The 23,830-nt window shown below is 40.5% G+C and overlaps 1 protein-coding gene across 1 annotated transcript in view; it reads left to right on the forward strand.

The window, feature by feature from the left end:
• ccdc88c (coiled-coil domain containing 88C) overlaps nt 1-23,830 on the forward strand; it is a 55,754-nt gene that overhangs the window by 14,223 nt on the left and 17,701 nt on the right. The window contains exons 4-28 of the mRNA XM_020608581.1: nt 5,425-5,494; nt 6,500-6,558; nt 7,493-7,576; nt 8,587-8,730; nt 8,983-9,215; nt 9,792-9,873; nt 10,343-10,375; nt 10,835-10,981; nt 11,222-11,372; nt 11,476-11,657; nt 11,852-11,989; nt 12,098-12,382; nt 12,480-13,277; nt 13,928-14,055; nt 14,209-14,350; nt 15,004-15,153; nt 15,506-15,667; nt 15,764-16,041; nt 16,738-16,881; nt 17,879-18,065; nt 18,209-18,354; nt 18,598-18,687; nt 19,293-19,597; nt 22,678-22,869; nt 23,038-23,073. Coding sequence (XP_020464237.1) covers nt 5,425-5,494; nt 6,500-6,558; nt 7,493-7,576; nt 8,587-8,730; nt 8,983-9,215; nt 9,792-9,873; nt 10,343-10,375; nt 10,835-10,981; nt 11,222-11,372; nt 11,476-11,657; nt 11,852-11,989; nt 12,098-12,382; nt 12,480-13,277; nt 13,928-14,055; nt 14,209-14,350; nt 15,004-15,153; nt 15,506-15,667; nt 15,764-16,041; nt 16,738-16,881; nt 17,879-18,065; nt 18,209-18,354; nt 18,598-18,687; nt 19,293-19,597; nt 22,678-22,869; nt 23,038-23,073 — 4,366 coding nt within the window. The remainder of the gene's footprint in view (nt 1-5,424; nt 5,495-6,499; nt 6,559-7,492; nt 7,577-8,586; nt 8,731-8,982; nt 9,216-9,791; nt 9,874-10,342; nt 10,376-10,834; nt 10,982-11,221; nt 11,373-11,475; nt 11,658-11,851; nt 11,990-12,097; nt 12,383-12,479; nt 13,278-13,927; nt 14,056-14,208; nt 14,351-15,003; nt 15,154-15,505; nt 15,668-15,763; nt 16,042-16,737; nt 16,882-17,878; nt 18,066-18,208; nt 18,355-18,597; nt 18,688-19,292; nt 19,598-22,677; nt 22,870-23,037; nt 23,074-23,830) is intronic.

A 23,830-nucleotide genomic window follows, 5' to 3' on the forward strand; every position in this document is an offset into this window, starting at 1 on the left:
GTTCCTGTGAATTTGACTGGTTGGCAGAGGCATACATCTGTAATGAGGTGTTTCTAGTTGTTGTTGTTGTTGTTGTTGTTGTTGTTTTTGTTTGTTTTTTGTGGATTTGTGATTCTGTTCACACTGGATTTATCTTATTGAAAAGTTATATTATTACATTTAAATAATACTTTGATGAGCACTTTTTCAACATTGAACACATTCTAGAGCAGGGGATTTCAGTTAATTGTGGCCTAGGGACCACCATTCTGACTAAGAAGTAAAGTTTGTCTTAGTCTATTTTTACTCTACTTTTATTCTATTTTAGTTTCCTGTGTGGTATGGCATTCAATACTAGGTGAGAGAGTATTTAGATTTTCTGTGTCCTGCACATATAGTGAATTGACAATAAAAATCTTGGATCTTGATCTTGAAGTAAAAGAGGATGCATATATACAGTATTCTTCTTCAGCTACACCACTGTGTGTAAAACATGTTAAAATGGCAGTTTGCACTGGATGAGAATGAACAGTGTCTAGAGGTCACACGGTCAGTGATATGCTGCATGTGACAGATTTTGTGATTCTATTAATTGTGTAGTAACAGAAGCAGAACTCTCCGTCTTCTCTCTCTTTTCTCAGCCCTTATCCCTCTCACTTTAGCCCTCCTTGGTTACCATAGGAACTGCTGAACAAAGCCCTAAGCCCACATGGGTTGTTTTGAGCTCCATATACTCTTGCTTTGTACACAACTATTGTGTATCATACAGCTATCGTTGTGAAGACAGTCATCATAATGCATTCCTTAGCCCCTAACCCTATTCCAAGTCTTAACAATCAAACACCCCAGTGAAGGTGTATCAGGGAGGGAGGCCCAGCCAAAATGTCCTCTCTGCCATGGTATTAAATTCAAACACACACACACACACACCCCAGCAGCCTTCCCTGGCAATGGCTGGCAGTTAGTTGGGGCAATAAAACTTTCTCAGTGAGTTTGACCAGGGTCCACATACACACATTCACACACATACATGCACACAATAGTAAAATCCACCATGCCAAGGTGTGTGTGTGTGTGTGTGTACTGAAGTGTTGACATTTGACTGTGTGGTTACTATAGAGAAGTGTTACCTAACTTAAAGCATTGTCTGTGTGTGTACAGTGATTTGTCAGTTTATTAGGTACACCTACCTGTAGCTAAAATGAATGCAGTCTAATATAATGGTCCTTCAATCAGCCGTCCTTTATGAAGGCGAAAATGTTTAGTTTTTGTTTAATGTACAGGGATGTTGATACATGATCATTTTGGATGAAGTAGTCTGTGGTGCCTCTCTATCTCTCTTGCTTGCAGGTATTGTTTATACAGGCCAATTTTTGCTCATAACTCCCAAACTGTAAACTTATTTTTTCATGCCTTTTCCTCTGTGTGGCCGTGAATGTCTTGCAGGCATGGCTGATTTGACAAGAGTTGCCTTAATTGTAATTTTGCCCATTTCATCATTGTATAAAGCCATAATATTCTCAGAAAAAGCTGCATTATTTTTCATCAAGCTGTTGTTGAACTGGGCCTAATTTCAGGTTTAAAACTTTAAATGATTTTTTATGTTTAGCAAGCTTATTGGATTGTGTGGCCTTGATGGAAGTATGTGCTTTGAGTGTTTTGTTTTTTTTTGTTTGTTTTATGATTGTGTTATTATCTTCAGTAATTTATGTAACTGAAGTCTTTACTGATTCTTCACATATTCTGATTTTAAAGCCGCCCAAGTGGTGAGAACGCGAGACACAGAATCCAGTGGTTTAGCTTAAGTCAGATCTGCTGAAAGCTGCCACCAATTTATTGATCTTGGATTACAAATGTAAGCCCAGTGTGTTAGTGAGCCATAGATGTAGGCCTTGTGTGCCATGTGTTTGTCTAAATGGGTCGGTGTAGCAGGCTGTATTGATCCCTTGTCAGTTTTAAGTGTTCGATTCTGCTGGTGATGTTGCTGCAGGAAAATACACTATCTATAGATCTCAGCTAAAATAAAACCGTTAATAAACAGCGAACCTGTGCTGTGTTCACAGTTCCCTGTGGCAGTGATGATAATCACAGTAATTGGTGGGGGTATTGTTATCACCAGCATATATCTACACAAACTAGTAGGCCAACATACTTTATCTTCACTCCCCATATGTGATACAGCACATAAGCTAAACCATGGTTTGCCTCACAGTTTGTCCTTGAGTCGAAGTATACACTTATTGCGTGAGTTTGAAGTTGTAATGATTTTATTTTGGTTTGAGGTATTTGCGGGATTTTGCAATAACACTGACCCGTCACTGATGTGTGACTAAAAGGTTTCTTAAAACCGATTTTAGAAAGACTACCTGTGTGCTTCCCAGTGTTTCTGACTGTGGTCACTGCTGTCACACACCACACATGGGGCAGAGCAGCAGTAGTTATGGAGCTGAGGGTGACATCATGTTGTAGCAGCCAAAGAGCATCCCCTGGGAAGAAGCATTCTCCATCTTACAAGTGCTCTTTACCACTATTAAGTGCATCTAGCAAGCAGCAAGCGTGTGGCCGCATAACTGATGATATGTCAACATCTGTGTTCATACTGCAGGTGTGTCTCTGTTGACATAGCTGTCAGAGGCACACGAACGTTCTGCCTGGGTTAACTTTAAATCCTGACTTTAAGAGGTTTACACCTAACAGTGTTGTTTAGTGTAGCGTAATCAAAATAAATGTTGATCCAAGTCTGAAAGTGTAGAGCTGCACCTGACTAGCTCAGTCTCACATGCCTTAAAGTGGCCTTTCCTCTGGTATCACCAGCGTAATATTACATTCAGTTTTGTCTTCTGATTAAGCAAATATCTTCAACAAACCCACAGTATGAGTCAATCATAGTGATGGACTAGAAAACCAAAATGCAAAATGTAATCTCACTTGCTGTCTCAGAGTATATTTAGTGTCAATCTGTGTCCTTGACTTTGTCTTTCATGTTTTTTGAGCAAACAAACAAATAGTTTGTGGCAAAGCTTGGAGACTGATGTGTGCTTCAGCTTTGCCCTGAGCCAAAGACATCTGGTAGCCAGCTCACATGTTTTATTCATACTGTGTGTGTGTAAAAGAGAGGGACTTGCTGGGTTTCTTATTACCTTCTGGTGTATAGGCCAGTAACAGGATCTACAGGTGCTGCTCTGCCTTTATACTCAGTACCTCAAGACTGTCTCAGCAGCTCAGCTGTATATGTGGTGTAAGCTGATAGTGCTTTTATTTTCTTTAGACTCTAGACCAGAGCCCCGTATCTCATTAAATTGTGACAGTGGTCAAATATAGGCAAAAACATATGTCATATAAAAAAATTTAAGAAATGTGAATGGGGTTTTCCTCTGCGTAATTGCAACGGAAACAGCACCACCTCACATTTTATATCCTTCCCTGTTGTGAGACTGTGTGCCGGTGTGCCTTTGAGTGTATTATTCCAGCTAGCTCTTCCCTGCTGACAGTTACTTCCCTCCTCCCAAAAGACTCAAGGTGAACACACACACACACACTCTCACACACACTCTCTCTCTCTCTCCCTCCCATTGGTAGTTTTTCCATCTGCTCAGCTAGAGGTCATCATCATGCTTCCCCTACCATGTGTCATTTCTATAACTTCATATGGGATCTTGTTCTCCTGTCATGTTTCCACAGCTCAAAACACTTGGCTCTGGCAGACACGTTACATGTTTTGATAAAGACACTGCACCTTTGATCTTCTGATAAACTGGTTTTTGTGATTAAATTTGAGTCATTAGAGTGAGTAAGAAAATTTGTTTGTTTTTTTTTGTCTCAAATATTTTTGACCTGTCTGGGTGATTGGGTGTATTTGGGAGATGTGAGAGGATATTCTGGATTGGAAAGCATTCCCTCCTAGTGGGCTGTTTCTTTCCTGTCACACACACAGACACACACTCTCTTTCTCCCATTCTCTTTCTGTCTCTCTCTGTCTCTGCCTCTCTCTCGACTGGAGTGTGTTTCCTGTTGGCTGCCTGCCTTTACACACATGCACACACCCAAACAACTCTGGGTCAGCTGGTGGCTGGACTTTGATTCATTTCTTCAGAATGTGTTTTGACCAAAGCCGTGCAGACACTGTCAGCTCTGCTTCAACACTCATTGTTTTATGCCGCTACAGTAAACCACAGTAAACAAGCCTCTGGTAGAGGATCAACTCCCAGTGAATATGAGCAACATTGCTCATATTTCTGCCTTCCTCTCTGCTCATTTTTACACTGCTGATGATTTTACAGTGTATTTTCCATATGTCATATGACACTTGAAACAATTTTAGAATTTACAAATCTCAGAGAAAGTTATATTTAAGTATTTTAAATATATAGAGCCAAGCATATGCATTGGCATGACTTATTGTACAGTATTGGTTGTTTTTAATGTGTCACAGGTTTTTAAGCATATAAATTGACCAGCATGCTAAAGGAATACTGCAATATCCAGGGCTCCAGACTAACATTTCATACTGGTGGCACTGGTGGTACCAAGTCTCTCACTTGTTGGCACCACCCCTGTTTTATAACATAATGCAAAAGAAACGGTGCTTTTCACAAGTTATTTTAAATAACCTTAAAGTACCATCCAATGTGCATAGCGTACATTGATAATGAAATGAGAAAGTATTTTGTGTACCTTGTTTGTGATTTAATGCTAGCCTATTTCTGCTGTTTGGCCATGTATGTGTTGGACTTCTTGCGCAGCTCAGCTCTCTCACTCACCTGGCCAGTCAAAGCTCATTCTTGGGCTAAAGTTACTTGTAGCCTACTACTTAAAGAAGGACTTGATGGTGGGTTCAAACTTCAAACTGGGACTTCACTAGATATGAGCAGCGCATGTGCACAACTTTAACAGTTTGATCTCTTCGATCCACACTGACTCTGACTTCCATGCAGCGTCTCTCAGCAAAACAGCTGTCTGTCAGGAGGAGGACAGCACTGTCTTCACCAGGCTGGCTGACAGCAGAAATGTGTGGGACAAAAATAGTCTTCATATGTAGGCTCATTAGCAAGAAATCAGCAGTGTTTTTATTTATGGTTTATTTATTTTTTATATTATACCTGTTGTGCTATAAAGGACAGTTCACAGTGACACCAGGAGCCTGATCCATCAGAAGAGATTCAAGTAAAAAGTTGTTAGGTCTGTAAGCCTTTGTTTGTGCATAGCCTGTTCATTTCACAGTCGCACCCATTGTGACCTTAAAAAAAAAAAAAGTCAGTCGAACCTTAAATATATTTGTTTTGTTTTTTTTATTTTTCAAAAATGTTTCTTTGGGTGCTGCTTGATAGGAGTTTGATAGTGATAGTCATGCACAAATCTCATCCTCACTGTAAGACAATTTATTTGTTCACTTTCTCTTTGCCCATCCACCCCTGATCCTCCCTCCCTCCATCTGCATCTGAACAGGAGAACTTACAGCAGTTGATAGTCATGCCCCTTCCTAACATCCTCTGTATCGCCAAGGATCCACTATCAGGTAACACACATTCTGCATACCCTATTGTTAATCAAGTCCAGCTACATTCTAATATGTGTTTTAAAAGAGTTGTATTATATACACAAGATTAATCACTAACTGCACTTTTGGTTACTGCCATCCCAATGATAGCAGGTTTCAGGGTCTGCACAGATTTAGATAAATGACATCAGTTATAAACACTGGACTCTTGGAGAATATGAATTATTGCTACAAGAGCAGAAAGGATGTTTCTATTGGCTGCTGACATTACAGTGCATATTAGGTACAGGATTAGGTGCTTATATCCTTTACCAATTTTCATCTGGAACTTTAATAGGTGACTAAGTTAGATGATAGCCGCTGATTAAAAGAAAATTCATGACTATACAGTATAGCAGATATTTTTTACCTTAATATGGTCTATATAAAGGTGAAAATGAAATGTATGATAAGCTGTTGGCAGTGACAGAACAATATACTCTGAGTAAAAGAGCTACTCTGAATCATCTGAAAGTTTATTGTAATGAGCTTTTGTATGTGGTGGCCTAGTTGCAATAAACATCTGGATAACCACTATCATTAAAGACTTTGTAGGCATAAAGAATAGTTATTAAGATCTGTATTTTCAGTTAGTCCTTTGGTTTAACTCTGGTTACAGCCAGCAAAGTTCATGTCCTTTTTAAATAAATCAATAAAAAAGTAAGCTAATGTTCAAAAGACATCTACTTTGAAAACATAATACTTCAACTACACCAATGTTTTTGCAAGTATGAATGCCTATGAATATATAAAAACACTAAGTACGGTATGCTTTGAGAAAGTCATTGTGGTAAATGGAGTAGTGCACAGTGCTGCTGTCTTAGTCGCCAGCGCCCTTTAGATCATTTCTTCAAATAGTGTTCAAACACGTGTGTGACTTTTATTAGCCTGTTATCTTGTGGTGACTTTTTAGTTTCACTTTTCTTTTCTAAAAAGTGTTGAATTTAAATGTTTGTGATACACAGTATGTCTCTGTTCCTCCAGCCAAGAGCATGGAAGAAATGAAAAGACTTTTGTTGCTGCTACTAGGCTGTGCCGTCCAGGTAACACACACACACAGCAGCTTACTGTGCCAGCCAGTCTCGCCCAGGAAGTGCGTTGGTGTCTGTTTAGTTTTGCATGTCTGAACAGAGCCACTGAGTGGCTGCTGATAACATGCTGGGTGGGACTGGATTCAGAAACATATGGAGTCACATTAATGGTTTACTAAAGTAACAATCGCGTGAAGCACTAGGATGAAAATATTGTCTATTTGAACACTGATTTAAGAGCCTTGCTTGAGGGCAATGTCAGAGTTGGTTAAAGTTGTATAAGGTAATTAAATTGACAGCAAGTTTAGGAGCATAAATCGGCATATTTTGAATTCTGTCCTGAGTTAGCCAGAAAGGTGAGTTAAGAGTTAATTGGGTTACCTATAATTAAGGCGAAGAGGCGAGTCATGTGGGAGGTGAGGGCGCAGGTGGTTCCTCTGCTTGTATGGTTGTTCATTCAGCTCTTTGTTGTCTCTCATTTTCCCTGTCCCTTGGCTCTGCACCCAACAAATGGCTTTCTTTATCTTATCCTTCCCTTGGTTTGCTTTGCCCATGGCTATTGTTTTTGTCCCTTCCTCACTCCCTACTTTCTAATTTCCCTCGCTTTCTTTTTGTCTTCCCTCCTTTTCTCTCCTTCCCTACCTGTACTGGTTCTGCTGGTTCCATGAAAGAGAAGGGAAATGAGTGAGCGATGAATGAAAACAGGGAGAGAGGGAAGGAGGGGCTAATAAAGCCACATTAAAATGTTGCTGATGTACAAAATATCTCTTTGCAATAACCATTTGCAAAAGTGCAGTCTACATGAAACAAGTAATGGCAACATACAGAAACATTAACAACCTGGAGTCCTTGTCTTGCATAAAAAGTTCCACCTTTTAAATGATCTTTTGTGTGTGTGTGTGTGTGTCTGTTTGCATATATAATGTGTGTCTGTGCACATGCTCAGTGTGAGCATAAGGAGGAGATGATAGAGAAAATCAAGCTGCTGGACATTGAGACGCAGGCTGCCATTGTCTCCCACATCCAGGAGGTCAGTAGTGCACAATGCTGATTAGACTACACCAGTGATAAGTGTTGAACATCATTTCAATATTATGATGTCGTCACACAGTTATTATAAAATAATTTTTTTTTAAAAGCAGCAAGTCTTCACATTTGACAAGTGGTAGCCAGAGAATATTATAACTTAACTTTAAAAACCAACAAACCCAAGGGGACTTAAAAATGGCTAAAAAACATCCAAGAGGACAGAACCAGGACATTTTTTAAAATTATTATCACAATATCAGTGAAGAGGAAGATACTCCCACTGACACAAAGACTTGAGTGACATTTGGCCTGATGATTGAACAAAACGAGCAGTTTGAATATATCAGTTTGGGCTTTTGGAAATTGTGTCACTTTTTACAGTTTGATGGACATTTGTAGGCTGAAAAATTAATCCAGATTAAATAGTAAAGGAAAAAACCCTAAGTTGCAGGCAGTCATAAAATTGTTGTCCTCTGTGCAAAAGGTGCCTCATCATTGACCTTTTATGTTAGTGAAGATGAGATGTTGGTCTGTGTAAGCAGGTTTCCTGTAGACTGTGGCAACTTCCCATCTTTTTCCTGTTCACTGGTTAACTCAATGTCTTGGTTGATGATGCTTTAGTACATTTTGGGAAAAGTGTCATTCACCTTGTAGTGTCCGGTGGAGTAGAAGCTGTTGGATTAGCTAGTTGTTCCTGTGCATCCTGTATAGCGTGTTAATGATAACGGTCAAGGTTTATCTTCTTTGCAAGTAGTGTTAAAATTGAAACCGCCCAGTGGCATGTCACAGAAACAACACTTCAGGGAATATGCTGTCTGATCTTGTTAAACACTGCACAGAAATATTTTATCTGAATTTGAAGGCACTTTGGCTAAACATTTACAGTATGGGAAATATTTGGAACAAAAAATTTAAGTGGAAACAAGAAACTTCCTACTTTATGGTAAAAGGAATTTACTAAACTGCTACATACAGCCTAACTTCTGCTGCGTGTATGTATGTTTGTTGTAGGTCACTCATAACCAGATGAATGTTCTTGACCTCTCCTGGCTGGACGAAGGAGCAGAGCTTGCACACGAAGAGCTGGAACCTCTGTCGCGTAACATGGCTGCGTCGCTACAACAACTGATTGACCAGAGAGACAAAGCCACCGAGGTTCTGAAACACAAACACATACACCACTGCCACACTGATACTGGCATTTTATCAATACTGATAAGAATTAAAGAACTGTCATTGCTTGTTTTCTTACATGATGGCTATAATGCTGTTAATTTGGTTAATGTGTTAGATTTTTGTGAAAATAATGCAGATTTGTAATGTCCCAATAATTGAATGGTGTTTCATAGGGTTTGTAAATGAACAAGAATCAAATAGTAATATAGTAAAAACAATTCTGCCTTCCAGGTGATTGTGGATCTGACCCAGGAGAGGGATTACCTCTCCAGTCAGCAGCCCCAGGAAGCATGCAGGAACCTGGACCTGAACAGCCTGGAATGCGGGCAGAGTTCTGGAGGTGTGGGAGTGAATAACGGAGGATCGACTGTGACTCTGTCTGGGCTGAATAAAGAAGAGAAACAGCATCTCTCAGTGGAGCTCGCTGATACCAAGGCCAAGCTCCGCAGATATAGACAAGAACTGTAAGTCTTTTAATCAAATAAAGTCAAAGCAAAGTCAAAACCTGGAAGTTGGTCCACTAACCTGTACACATCTATCACATTGTTCACAGATCCATATGATATAATCTTTGTCATACTAATTGGTCCTAAAAATGATGTTTCATGGCAAACAGATCTTCTTCCATTATGACTGAAGCAGCAGCTCACCAAGCACTGTTACTCATCAGAGTGATTCAAAAACTTTCTGTGGGTATCGGTGCTTTAAGGACAGCAGCTGGAAGTTATTATGCTAGTTCTGATGGATCTACAGAGGAATCACACAAGCAAGCTGAGATGAATTATTAACTTCCACTCTACACACAGCAACTGCAAGCCATTTAGCAGAATCTAGATTCTTTTACCAAATCAAACTAAGGCTTATGGTATGACTAGTCTGTTGTATGTTTCCCCCATTTCATTTCTGTTAAACTCTTAAATAACTCTCAGCCTGTCTGGCTATTGCCAGGGTGCTGATTATACAGCATAATGAATGATTGTAAAACTTTTAATTGTAGCTGCTCTGTTAGTGTTTATGTGTGTGCATGTGTACCTTTGCAGGGAGGAGAAGACAGAGCATCTGATGGATTCAAAGCATGAAGTGGAGCGTCTGGATCAGGAGTTACAGAGGCTGAAACAAGAGGTCAGGATGTGTTTACAACCGGTAGTGTCCAATTTCTGTGACTAGAGGATAAATGATGGTGGGGGGGAAATGGCTTCTAGGCAGGGATTGATGTTGATTAGTGGCACTTGTAATCCTAACTATTTTTTGATACTGATTTGAAATTTAAATTTGCCTTCATAAAACAGCTGTGGAATAGAAACTTAACCTCAATGAGATCAATAAAAGTTGGTGACTGAGGTTTAGTGGGTAGAGATGTTGTCTCCCAAACGGAGGGTTAGAGGTTCGAATAACGGTGCCTGCAGTCCACACGTCGAAGTGTCCTTGGGTAAGACACTGAACCCCAAGCTGCCTCTGATGGTTAGAACCATCGTTGTGAGTTGGTGCCACAGATGGCTGCCTCGGTTATGTTCAGGAAACAAATTGCTTGTGTGTGTGTGTGTGTGTGTGTGTGTGTGTGTGTGTGTGTGTGTGTGTGTGTGTAAAACATACTTATGTTCACTTCTACAAGACCAGAGTGGAGGTACAACAACAGCTTCATATTACACACTAGTATACACTTAACCATCATATTATGACTCAGCTGAGCTTCTGTATTGTGGCTATTATAAGAAACCACTATATAACCTATTACTGGATATGTTTAGTGTCACTTTACAGAACTATTCATATACAGTGTTTTGACTTTTTGGGATGGAATTTTGGGCAAAGATGTTCCTTCTGCAACATAGCCAAGACACATTTGACTTGTTTTCTGACCTTGTACCTGGTTTTGTTGGTTTTTGGAGTGTTGATCCACATCAGTGTTTGATTTTTATTTTTTTTATTTTTTACATTTGGTTTGGTTTTGAAATGTATAAAGATTTCAGCTGACAATGGAAACTTATCCACAATATGAAGCCAGACTTGACATCTGGTACTGACAGGCCAATCAACGTACGTGTGTGTGTGTGTGTGTGTGTGTGTGTGTGTGGTCATTCAGGAGCTTCGTGAAGACAACCTGACTCTGATGGAAACAAAGGTGTTGTTGGAAGAGCAGCTTTTGGCCTCCAGGGGCCGCTGTGATAAATTGCACATGCTGGAGAAAGACAACCTGTTACTACGAGCAAAGATACACGACCTGGAAATGGTATTATACTGCATCTGTCTGTTAGAATCATACACTGATGTCTTTGTTGTGCAATATTAAAACTTATTCTCAAACAGACTGTCAACTTTTTCTTCAAAAACAAAACACAAAAGGAGATGCTTGAACATCTTTTTTGACATTTTCTTTGAGGTGACAAATGTTATAAATTATATCAAATCTGTTGTTGCATTTGGCACTGGGTTTAAGAATTCTTTGACGTTATTTGTGTCTGTTGTGCAGGAGAGGGACAATGAACGTCGGAGGCTGGAGGAGTTGGTGGAGGAGAACATGCTGCTGGAGATTGGACAGAAACAGAGTATGAATGAGTCAGCACATCTAGGCTGGGAGCTGGAACAGCTGGCCAAGAACAATGACAACACTAGCACAGACAGTAAGAGGCCCACTTTTTTGTTATACTTTGTTATATCCTGTTGTTTTCCTGTGTCCAGAAAGGTTATATTTCGACCTAACCAAATCATTTTTCTCTGTTACAGCTCATAAATCATTGGTCCATGAGCTAAATGAGTGTGTTTCCAGTCGAGTGTTGAAGCTGGAGAAGGAGGCCCGGGAGCTGCAGGCCTCTATAGAGAAACTGAAGGAGGAAAACCATCTCCTGCAGGAACAGCAGCTCCACTCACAGGAGCTGGACAGGGAGAACCAGAGTCTCAGCAAGAAGGTGGGGGGCCTGGATACATTCGAGCCCTTTGTACAGGGAGGAGAAAGTATTCAAAAATACTTCAAAGATTTACAGGCAACCTAAATAACCCTACAAATATGTTTTAATTGTTAAAGAGAGGAACTGGTATAATTTTCTATTAGGTGTTATAGAGTTACAGTATATTGTAATTTTATTTATTGATTGATTGTTAGTTGGAGCGTCTTCAGGGCTTATTGGACCAGGAGAGACTGACCAATCAGGACATGGAGTCTCTGGGAGAGGAATTATTAAAAGAAAAACAAAATCTGGAGAGACAAATGCATGCTCTGAGGGCAGAGAAGGATCGACAGGTAATTAACACACACACACACTCTCTCAAGTAAAATGTTAATATTGTTAATAAGAATAAATTTTTGTTGACACCTCGTTCCTTTGTTCTGCTTGTCCTATCCAATCAGATTTCGGAGTTGGAGAGCGAGAAGCAACACCTGTCTGATGCGGTGGCATCCCTTCAGGAGCGCGCTCAGTCTAACAGTGAAGCGAGGGTCCGTGAAGTGGAAGCAGAGAACCATTTGCTACACCAGAATATCACTGACACAAGCTCCCGACTGGCCAGCCTGGAAACTCAACTCAAAGTAGCTAGCGAGGAGGCAAAGAGGCTGAGAGAGAGGGCGGATCGCTGTGAGGAGGCAGAGAGAGAGGCAGCAAGGCTGGAACGGAGCAGGGACACTCTGAACAGAGAAGTAACAATATTAATAAAATACTGCATGTATTTATGTTCTATTATGATTGATATAAAAATTAGTCTATAAGATGTAGTTGTCCCTGTTTTGTCTACAGGTGGTGTCTTTGCGTGCATGCAGCGAGCAATCAGAAGCTCTAGAGAAGCAGGTGTCTTCCCTGGAGCAGGAGGTGCACAGGCTGAAACGGGAGGCAGAGGAGGCCCAGCAAGAGCTGCAGCGGCTGGGGAGGTATGAGGTGGAGAACAGCCAGCTGTCAAAGGAGAACCTGGACCTCCATTGCTCACTGGAAAACCTCCGCTCCTCATCTGCCTGCCTGGCCACCCTGCAGGAGGAGCATAAGGCGGCGCAGAGAGAAACACAGGAGCTGCAGAGGAGGCTGGAAGAAGTCAGAGAGGAGGCACAAACAGAGAAGAAGAGGACAGAAAGGCTGGAATTGAATGTGGTGGGTCTGAACCAGGAGAAGCATCACTTAGAAGAGGAAATAGAGAGGAGTAAAGAGGAGAGGGAAGAGCTGGAGAGAGAGAGGAGGGAGACACACAGCAGAGAGGAAGCACTGAAAAGGGAAGTAGAGGAACTGAAGGAGGAACGGAGAAGGAGGGAAGAAGGAGACAAGGAGAGAATGAAGCTCCAACTGGACCTGGAGCAATCGGAGAAGGGCAGGAAGCACCTGGAGAAGGACAGCTGGAGAATCAGAAGTTTGCTGGAGGAGAAAGAGACAGAACTGGAGGAGAAAAGCAGGCAATTGGCTGCAGTGAAGAAGGAAGGCATGGCTCTGAGTAAGGAAGTGGACAGGCTGAAAGAGGTCGCAGTCAAAGCCAAAGAGATGGAGAGGGAGAACAAGGAGCTGCAGAAACAGGCGACTATTGACAAGAGAACTCTGGCCACTCTCAGAGAGGTGGGAGGAAAAGCTTACAGTTATTCTTTATTTTTAACATGTGCCAGAGGCTGTTTGTGGAGTAAATGGCTATGAACATATTAATTTTATATCTGTATATTTTGTCAGAAGTTTTACTCATCAAATTTTATTTTTGTTAGGACAGAAGAGCTGAAATTACACTTAAATAGATTAAGGTTTTCCCAATCAACTACAGTGTAGTCTGTAACAAAACACAAGATCTGTTGAATAGCTGTCCTGGATCACATGATCTTCTTCAGCAGAGCCAACATGGATTAATGTAAATGAATTGAATGAATAAAAAATGGAAATTTAAATTTATGCAGTCCCATCAAAACTGGGCAAATTGCATTTACATAAGAAGCTGATGTATTATCAAAAGCACAATCTCAGAGTTGAATTGTATAGTACTGAATAACTACAATAAATATACATTATAACTATGTATAGTACATGAGGTACTATAAATGTTATTAGGTAGATAACACTGACTGGTTTATATCCAGCTTTTAATACAAGACTAATATCAGCCCAACATTCTGACTAAACCATCGTGTACATTGTTCAAATCCTGAAGTGCATTTTGTCATTTGTATGGGAATGTAGATGTTTATGTAGTTTCATTGGGGATCACACATCTTTATGTGCAGGAGTTGGTGTCAGAGAAGCTGAGTGTTCAGCAGAAAAATATTGAGTTAGAGAGACTTAGTGAAGAACTGGAGAAGATTGGACTGAACAGAGAAAAACTACTGCAGCAAGCACACACGCTGGAGGACAGGTGACTTTCTCACTGCAATATTTTAATCCCATTCTAGGACAACTGATTGGATTGAAATTATTCTCTGTGTAGTAATGAATCTTTCCTCAGTAAATTTAAGAATGGGTGGGTTCATTCATTGGTTTACTGGTGTATTTTGTGCATGTATGTTAGCAAGTACAGGTTGCTGGAGTCTCAGCTGGAGGAAACTGTTCAACAAACGATGAAGATGAAGGAAGAGAAAATCTCTACTCTGGAAAATAGACTAGAGGAGAGCAACAGACTCAACACTATGCTGCGTGCTGAGCTAGCCACGGTAAGGATACACATGCCCTTAGATATCCTTACATTGTACCTGGAAACACTCTTTTCCCACCCTGTTTTCTGTATTCGAATATATGGAAATAAACAGCCTTACTGTTACATGCAGAAGCTAATACAGTGCAGTGAGAAGTAATGACATGGTAATGACAAGGGGGCACCTGTGGTTCAGTGGGTAGAGCAGTCGTCTCCCAACCGGAGGACAGAGGTGGTTCGAATCTTGGTGCCTGCAGTCTTTGTGTCGAAGTGTCCTTGGGCAAGACACTGAACCCCCCGTTGCCCCCGATGGTTAGAGCCATCGGTTGAGTTGGCGCTGCAGATGGCTGCCTCGGTTCTGTTCTGGAAACAAATTCCTTCTGTGTGTAAAATACTTGGCCAAATAAAAGTGATTATCCTGATTATCTTTATTACAAATGAAGTTCAATTTGAATGCTTCACCAAACACCTAAGCTGAATGTAGTGAACTTGCCCAGAATAGCTCAGCAACTCAGCAGCATGATCTAATCTTTTCTTTGCTTGCAGACAGTAGACACTGTGTAATTGACTAATATACGTATGTTGGCTTATTCTCAAACAATAAAATTGTGTTATGAATTGTTAATATCAGTATGTTATTATAAATCAAGTTTTTTGGGTTCTTCTCCCTAGGTTCGTCAGAGAGGGTCTGCCCTGCGTGAGCAACAGGAGAAGGAAGAAAACCCCAATTCCCAACGGCGCTCAGACCGCGAGCAGGGTTATGGGTCAGCCACTGCTGAGCTGCTACGAATCAAAGATCATCTTATTGATGTAGAAAAAAATGTAAGTAGTACATCTGAATCCATGAACATAAACCTAGTCTCACATTTCTGTTATTAGGTTTGGTATAGTTTCAATTCAGTTCAATTCAAATAACTCTGTTGATCCCTTAGGGGCTGTTTAAAAGTGTTCTATATGTAATAGTATTTTGTCTGTGTGTGTGTGTGTGTGTGTGTGTGTGTGTGTGTGTGTGTGTGTGTGTGTGTGTGTATGTAATATTTTTTTCCTACAGAAGTTTTTGTTCCTCCTACAATTTTATATTTCAGATATTAAAAGAAAAATCACAAAAATGACACGTGCTTTTATTTATTACTCAAATGTTTTCCTCCTAAATGTGGACTGTTATTTTCTGCAGAATGCCTCTCTGCAGACAGAAAGCAGTCTATTGAAGGAGCAGCTCAAACAGCTGGAGAAGCAGAACACTTCCCTTAACAACCAGATGGTGGTGCTGCAGCGACACACCACCAACCTGCAGGAACAGAATTCAGCTTTACATACACAGACAGCAAAAATACAAGTATGTTGTTTATCATTCTGACAAATCACACAAAAATTCAGTTTTTTGCTAATTGTGGCAGTTATTTTTAATTGTTCATTTCTTATGGTTCTCTAGGTGGAGAACTCCACACTCTCCTCTCAGAGTGCGTCTCTCATGGCACAGAATGCTGTGCTGCAGGGCCAAGTCACCGCTTTGGAGGCGGAGGTAGAGACATGGCAGCGACAGCGTGAGGAAGCATGGCGAGGTCGAGAAAGTGTGCTCAGCGACCACGAACGCCTGCTGAGCGTTCATGAGAGGCAAGCCCAGGAGTATGAGCAGCTGATCAGTCAGCATGCTGCCCTGAAAGGCAAACAGAGAGCGCTAGAGAGTGAACACAGGACACTTCAAAGCAAGTAAGTTTGTGAGTGAGTGAGGATGACTAGAAGTGATAATAAGCTTAGCAGTATTTACCTAATTTGAGTGGTATTGTTTTAACATAGATATAAGCTGGTGTTGACTAGCTATAAACTGATGTTGTGGTCATAAATTGGACCTGTCCATTAGCTGTTACCATAGTTCTATTTACTAGTTGTATTATAGACAAAGTAGATTTCAGGGTCTCTTTTCCTCTTGTTCTTCTGTTCAGAATTGTTACAATGCCAAACAGTGTGGAACTAGTATAGAAGTAAGACTTTATAGAGAGAATGAACCTTTCCCATTAGATTTGTAAAGGTTTCAGAAACTGTTCAGAAACAAATATTTCTGTCACCGAACAAGGTGGATTTGATTGCAGACTTGGTCCACGTTGGCAGGGCCTCAGTAACTGCCATTTAACCAGTGTAATCACACTGCCAACCTGACTCGTGCATTAGATCAAGTCGAAGAGAAAGAAGCAACATAATATTGATGCACTTTTCTCCTTTTTCATATTTGTAGCCGTACATATTTTTATGGCCACCATGTGTGAAGAAAAGGAGGGGTCATACTTAGTGTCATGACGTCAAAGGTTTATGTAAATTTCATGTAGTGCACCCAAACATGATAGCATGGCGTGCTCAAGATGGAATAAGACCTCTGCTGTGCGTGGCTGTCTGTGTGTCTGCCTGCAGGTATTGTATTTTGATGCAGCAGAAAGAGAAATGGGAGGAGCAGGAGGGGCGTGGTCAGAAAGAGAAGGATGACCTAAACCAGGAGATCCAAAAGAATCGGCTGCTACAGCAAGAGAATCTACAGCTAAAAACAGAAGTGGACAGGTACTGTGTGTTCACATACACACACAGTTAGGTTTAAGGCTAAACATGAGAAACTTAGGGTGTTTTCATACCTGCCTTGTTTAGTGTGGTTGAATTGAGCTCTGGTTTGTTTTCCCCCTTGGTGCGGTTTTTTGGGCAAGTCTTAATACAGCAATTTCTTTAAGTCCATTTGGCATTTTGTTGGCATAGTTTTATTTGGTTTATTGCCCAAATATTTTCCATAGTTATGAGCAAATGCAGATTATGCTGTTTTTTCATGTTCCAGAGCAAATTTGTTTCATATTACTATTCCCCCGTAGAGAATCTTGATCTTCCTGTGTTTACTTTCTCGTTCCCACCCCAGACTCCTTTAACCAGTGAGCGAAGGGAATGTTTTTCATATGATTTATAAGTGATGCATTTTGGTTCTCTGGGAATTTTCTCTGTGTGAAAAGAAACCAAACCAAGGGGAAAATGAATCAAGTTTACACTGATTGGAACTTGTGCAAACGAACTACAGGTTTGAAAAGACGGCTAAGTTGTAGAATGACCTGCCTGAGGCACTCAGAATTACTTAAACACGATCTTCTTTTAGATCACTTCTTTTAACTAATTTTTATTGATATCCTTAGAATAATTTTAATGTTTTTGTGTGACATCTTTTTTTATATTTTACACACTTCATGTTTTTATATCCAACACACTTTCCAACATGTGTTTTTACATATTTTTGAGTTTTGATTTTATTCCTGCCTTTAGTGTTTGTTATGTTTAAAGCACTTGGTAAATATTAGTCCAGGGTCAGGTTTTCAAATCAGCTTGGAAGTTGTTTTCCTTAGATACAGTATAAGCTGTAAAATGGTTTGGTTCAGGTACAGTGTAGGTATAATGTGGTTAAGGTTAGAGAAAGAACCTGGGAGCACAGTTGGCTACTGATTTCAAAATTGTGAGTTGATCCCTTGACCTTTCTTGTACTTGGTTTTTCCCTTCTTTCTGACTTCTTCTGTTCCTTCTTTAGCCTGACACAGATCCAGTCACAACAGTCAGAGAAAAGTGAGGGGTTCCAACAGCGCATGAATGAGCTCAAAAGCTCATTAAGCTCTGCTCAGCTGGAAGCGAGTCGATGGATGGCACGATACGATTCACTAGTGGAGCAACACCAAGGCCTGGATCTAACCATGACCAAACTCGATAACCACTGTGAGGTAAACTGGGTCTTTCATTTTAGCACAGGGCAGCAGGGAGAAAAAGTTTCTTGTAGCATAGCAGTGTTAGACTTAAACATATTCAGCTTTCTTCCTGTTACTTAATTAATCTGCCTCCTGTGTACATGCATGTGTATGTTAAGCTGTTGAGTCGACTGAAAGGGAACCTGGAAGAGGAGAACCACCACCTCTTGAGTCAGATCGACCTCTTGAGTAAGCAGAACCATACACTGCTAGAGAGGAGCATGGAGAGCAAAGAACTCTATCATCAGGAACAGAAACTCTACATGTAAGTACACACAACCCAACACCTGCAGCACAGACTACACTTGTAATTGTAACACCATACAACAACTGTACCTGTGAAGCTATGTATTGAATAATATTTTATAAATGCTGTCAGAAAAGGAGTATTTACAGTACTGTATATACACTAAAACTGTTAAAGAAAGAATGGTTCCAAAAGATAGAAGAGTAATGTAAATTTGAATCTTTTTCTGCCCTCTCTTTCTCTGCCTGTCACTCTGTTTAGTGATAAACTGAATGCTCTCCGTCGGCAAAAAGAGAAACTAGAGGAGAAGATCATGGACCAATACAAGTTCTATGACCCCACACCCAAAAAGTAATACTTTCTTCATTAACAGCACCTTATTTCTAGAGTTGCAGCTGGATGATAGTAGGGAAGAAATTGCTTGATGACACGTGAGCAGTCACATCACAGAAATGAAGCCATTTCTAACCAAACATATGGTAGTTTGGTTGAGCTGAGCTGAACACAGAAGTTTCTGTATGATATGAAAAGTCAGAGTCAGAATACTTTCAGTATTGCACAAGGTGCAGGAACCTAGTGTCAGATTTGATCCATGCCTGAAACAGGCAGCAAACACCTGAGAAACACACTGTAATGTTACTGTACTGAGCTTTGCAGCCTACAACAAACAACCCAACAGACACTAATGTATTATGCATGCTGTTGCCTGTTTTTTTAAAACATGATCATAGATTGTACTCATACACAGGGCTAAAAATATTGAGATTAAAGCATAACAAGTGGAATAATTGTTTATTTATTTGCTTTTTCTACTGTTTTTTTTCTGCTGATTTATGAGCTTCAACAAAGTTTTGTGGTGTACAAGTTGTTCTGAATCTGAATGTAACTGGCTATAATATAACAGATATTGATGTTTGATACATGGTACAACAAATATAAATGTTGTGTGTTGTCAGGAGGAGTCAGTGGTCTGGAGCAAAAGCTTTAGCCAAACTGATTAAACCTCGAAAAGAGAGCAGCAGGGAGAGAGGAGGCGACCGAGACAAGGAAGGGGGCAGAGAGAGAGAACGGACAAAGAGTGCCCCTGACATTCCCCTACCTGCCCCACCCCCACTCATCCCCCCTGAGAACCCACCCCCTCTTCCCCAACGGACAGGAAGTGACTCGCATGACAGCGGCCATGCCCACAGTAACCAAAGCAACCACACTACCAGCCCCGGCCTGGGACCACAGAGTCCAGGACTGACACCTGTCAGCCAAGGTAAACACACTATACACACAAGGCCATGCCAAACACATCCAAAAACAAAAAGCTCTCTTCATCAAACATTAGTTATGTGGAGATCTCTGCAGATGAGTAATCATAATTTCAGGACTCTGCCCTGTCAAGGACACATTCAGAATATCTGTTTCCTTCATGCAGACACTGGAGGAGTCATGTCTTGTGTTTCTTCTTCATGGGGTATAAAAGAAACCTGTAATAATGTGCGTCATTATGACGTACATTCACAGCATATACCAAAATACTTTCTTTTTTCTTCAGGTAAAAAAATAAATAAAACACAAAGCTGCTTATAAACATGACTAAGGATGAGGTGCACTTCCATGGTGCTGCTACAGAGGGAGCTGTTGACCACCATAAATTGAGTGGATGACTGACAGTGACTTTAAAGTTTCTCACAACCATTATCATCTGCTGCATCTGTTCTCTGCTGTTTCTTCTCTAACAAGATTCTGCTCTGTAGTAGAAATACTAATAGTGCTTGGAGGTATCTGGTGGTTCCTGGGCAATTCTATAATATAGACAATACACACACAGTTAATTTATGATTATAATGTATGGTACAGAACAAACTATGCCAAAAATTGTACAAATTTTACACTTCTAGATAGAAACAAAACAAACATCTAGTTTTGGCTGATCTTGACTGGTAGTCACTAAATGTCACAGTTTGGGACAGTCAGTCACATGTTAAGTGTGATATAACCATTCCACCTTCGGGTCCATACTCCACCAGAGTTATATCGAGTTATATACAGTATCTATGTTTTAATAATTCCCAGCTTTTACTGTTACTTTCATCAGTGTAAAATGTATCAGTGTTTTTTACTTCATGCTAATTTGCTACATTACAAGGCAGCAAAACACTTTTAGAAGTTTTATTTGTATTAATTTAAGAGTACTGTGACTTATCTAATAACTGTAGCCATTTCTTTTTCTCCTTCTTATTGCAAGGAAGGCAGTAGCCGTCCCTGGTAGGAAGCAGTAAAATGACAGCTCCCCTTTGATTTTTGATTCAGTTCTATTGAAACAATGGCAAACACAACACTGTGGCATATGGAGAGGAAGAGGATGAACCAAAGTTTGGGCCTGGAAACAGAATGTTACATCAGCACTTGACAAACAGATAGCCTTGAATTCAGTCAGTGATACCATGTTTGGTAATTTAATTCACCATGAATTGAATCAAAACTATTGCAAGTATCTGGAGCAGAAAACGTGAAAGCTTTCCTTCCCTTCTCTGTCCAAATTCTAGAGACATACAGCAGACATACACCGATCAGCCATAACATTATGACCACCTGCCTAATACTGTTTACATAGGAGTCAACATGACAGTTGGTTGACACTCGTGTCACTCTGCAGCTCACTGTGCATCTTCTATGAATCCATTTACTTCCACAGTTCTACTGTCAGGAAGAGCACAGATGTGTCTACAATTCAGTGAAAAACTTATGTAAAAGAAGTGAAAACTGGTCGTGAGGACGAGTTAGAGAGAATTGTTTAGACAAATCCAACAGCCTCACCACTCTAGGTGTGATATCACCACTACAGCCCCTGACTCTTTCTCTTCATAGAGACCAATGGACAGTATTTCTCATTTTCAACCATTTTAACAAAGATTCAAATACATTTCTAATCTTTTGAAAAGTACAAATGGAAGTTAAAAGTTTAATCTACAGTAGGTCAACCTCATCATCAGTGAGCCATGGGCGTCCATGACCCTGTCTCCAGTTCACCATTTGTCCTTCCTTAGACACTGTTGGTAGGTACTAACCACTACAGACCAACAACACCCACCAAGACCTGCAGACTGGGAGATGCTCTGACCCAGTCATCTCACCATCACAGGTTGGCCCTTGTCAAAGTCACTCAGATCCTTACACTTACCCATTTTTCCTGCTTCCAACACATCAACTTTGAGGACTGAATGTTCACTTGCTGTCTAATATAGCCCACACACTGACAGGTGCCACTGTAACAGATAGTCAGTGTTATTCACTTCACCTGCCAGTGGTCATAATGTTATTGCTGATCGGTGTATATGGGCTCTCCATCTCTTGCTTACATTGTAACTCAGTCCCACAAACTGGCCACGCTGGCTGCTCTGCTTCTGGTTGACTAGCTTGAGGACAGTCCTTTGTCTATCCATCCATCCCTCCATCCATTATCAGCTGCTTATGCAGGGTTTGGTCCCCAGAGCATCAGGTTTAGTAGGGAAGTCCAGACATTAAGGATTGGGCCACTTCTTTGTGGCTTATCAAATTAAACTGATAATGAAACAGGATACTGTACTGTATTGACAATGCCCTCTGAGGCTATGGCAGTCAGGGTCATGATGGTAACAGATACTGTTTGTATTGTTGGTATATCGCTATGTTTCACAGAGGTACATAGTAAAACTGGTGTACCAGCACATGGCTAATCCAGCCTGTCTACTTGGGATGAGGACAAGTAGATAATGCTCTGTATTAAAGGGTCATATACAACAAATACTGGGCATCACAATACACTGTAGCTACTTTTCATCATCCTCTCCTAGTAATTGAACTGGGTTCCAATGCATGTTCTAACTTTAGTTTCTATTTCCATGGGTTTTTGTTTGATTGCTCTACTTTTAAAATTGAATCCCACTCAAGGCTGAACTCAATTCATTCTTCATTCAGCAAAAGGCTTTTAAAAACTTGGAAATGTAAATGTAACTCTTGCCAACCTCTCTACTGTACAGCTGCATACATCTTATGTGATTGTTCTTCCCAGCATAGATTAGAGTTATACCTACAATTATATCTGTCATTTCCTGTGAACTGAGTTTTTCACCAGTAGTTGAATTATGAGTGAGTTGGGGTCAGTCCTGAGTGTAAAGCATGATTACTTACCAACAGAATGTTGTGTTTTTGTTTTGTTCTGCTGGGTTCTCTTGCACAGTATTACTTCATTTACATTCTGAAATTCAGATACTTAATCATTTCTTAATCAACTATTTTCTTTCATTTATTCACTGTCACCATTCTCTCTCTACATTTCTCCATATCTCTGTCCAATTCTCTTCTACTCAGCTCCTCCTGTCCCAAAACGCTTCAGTTTTTTCCGCAGCAAAAGTCAAGACAAGCTCCTCTCCTCCTCCTCATCATCCTCCTCCCCCCCCTCCCGGCCCTCCCTCTCTCTCACCAGACGACTACGATTTTGGTCTTCCACTGACATGACACCAGACGTCATCACTAGCCAGTCAATCTCGGCCAACGGAGTATTCTGATATCTTCCTCATCATCATCATTTTTAACACATTGTCATCATCATTGTCACTGTCACCCCCAGCCTTTCAGCGTTTCACTCCAAAATGCACACACATCATACATGCATGCTCCTCATAAACACTAACACAGGTACACCGTATACTCAGTACAAGTAAACACAAGCAAGTGCATGTTGCCGTTCACCAGCCAGTATTACTAGTAAGTACGTACAATGTGTAAATGTGGTTTATGTACAGTTGAAGTCAGAAGTTTACATATGCTGAAGTCATTAAAACGGATTTTTTGTTTTTACCATTCCACAGATGTCATGTTAACAAACTCTCATTTTAGTAAGTCAGTTAGGACATGTACTTTATACAATGACACAAGAAATGTTTCCAGCAGTTGTTTACAAATTGATTATTTCACTTATAAGTCACTATATCACAGTTTCAGTGGGTCAGAACAGTGACATACACTCAGTCACCTGTGCCTTTAAACAACTTGGAAAATTTCAAAAAACGATGTCATGGCTTTAGAAGCTTCTGATTGGCTAATTGACATCATTTGAGTCAATAGGAGGTGCAGCTGTGGATGTGCCTACCTTCAAACTCAGTACCTTTTTGTCTGACATCATGGCTTAATCAAGAGAAATCAGCCAAGACCTCATCAAAAAAATTGTCAGCCTCCACAAGTCTGGTTCATCCTTGGGACCAAATTCCAAATACCTGACGGTGCCACGTTCATCTGTAAAAACAATACTACGCAAGTATAAACACAACGGGACAACACAGCCGTCATACAGCTCAGGAAGGAGACACATTCTGTCTCTTAGAGATGAACGTACTTTGGTCCAAAAAATACAAATTGATCCCTGAACAACAGCAAAAGACCTTGTGAAGACACTGGAGGAAACGGGTACCAAAGTATCTATATCCACAGTAAAACCAGTCCTATATCGACATAACCTGAAAGG

This window comes from Monopterus albus, unplaced genomic scaffold (genome assembly GCF_001952655.1).
Source record: "Monopterus albus unplaced genomic scaffold, M_albus_1.0 scaffold94.1, whole genome shotgun sequence".
NCBI classification, from domain to species: Eukaryota; Metazoa; Chordata; class Actinopteri; order Synbranchiformes; family Synbranchidae; genus Monopterus; species Monopterus albus.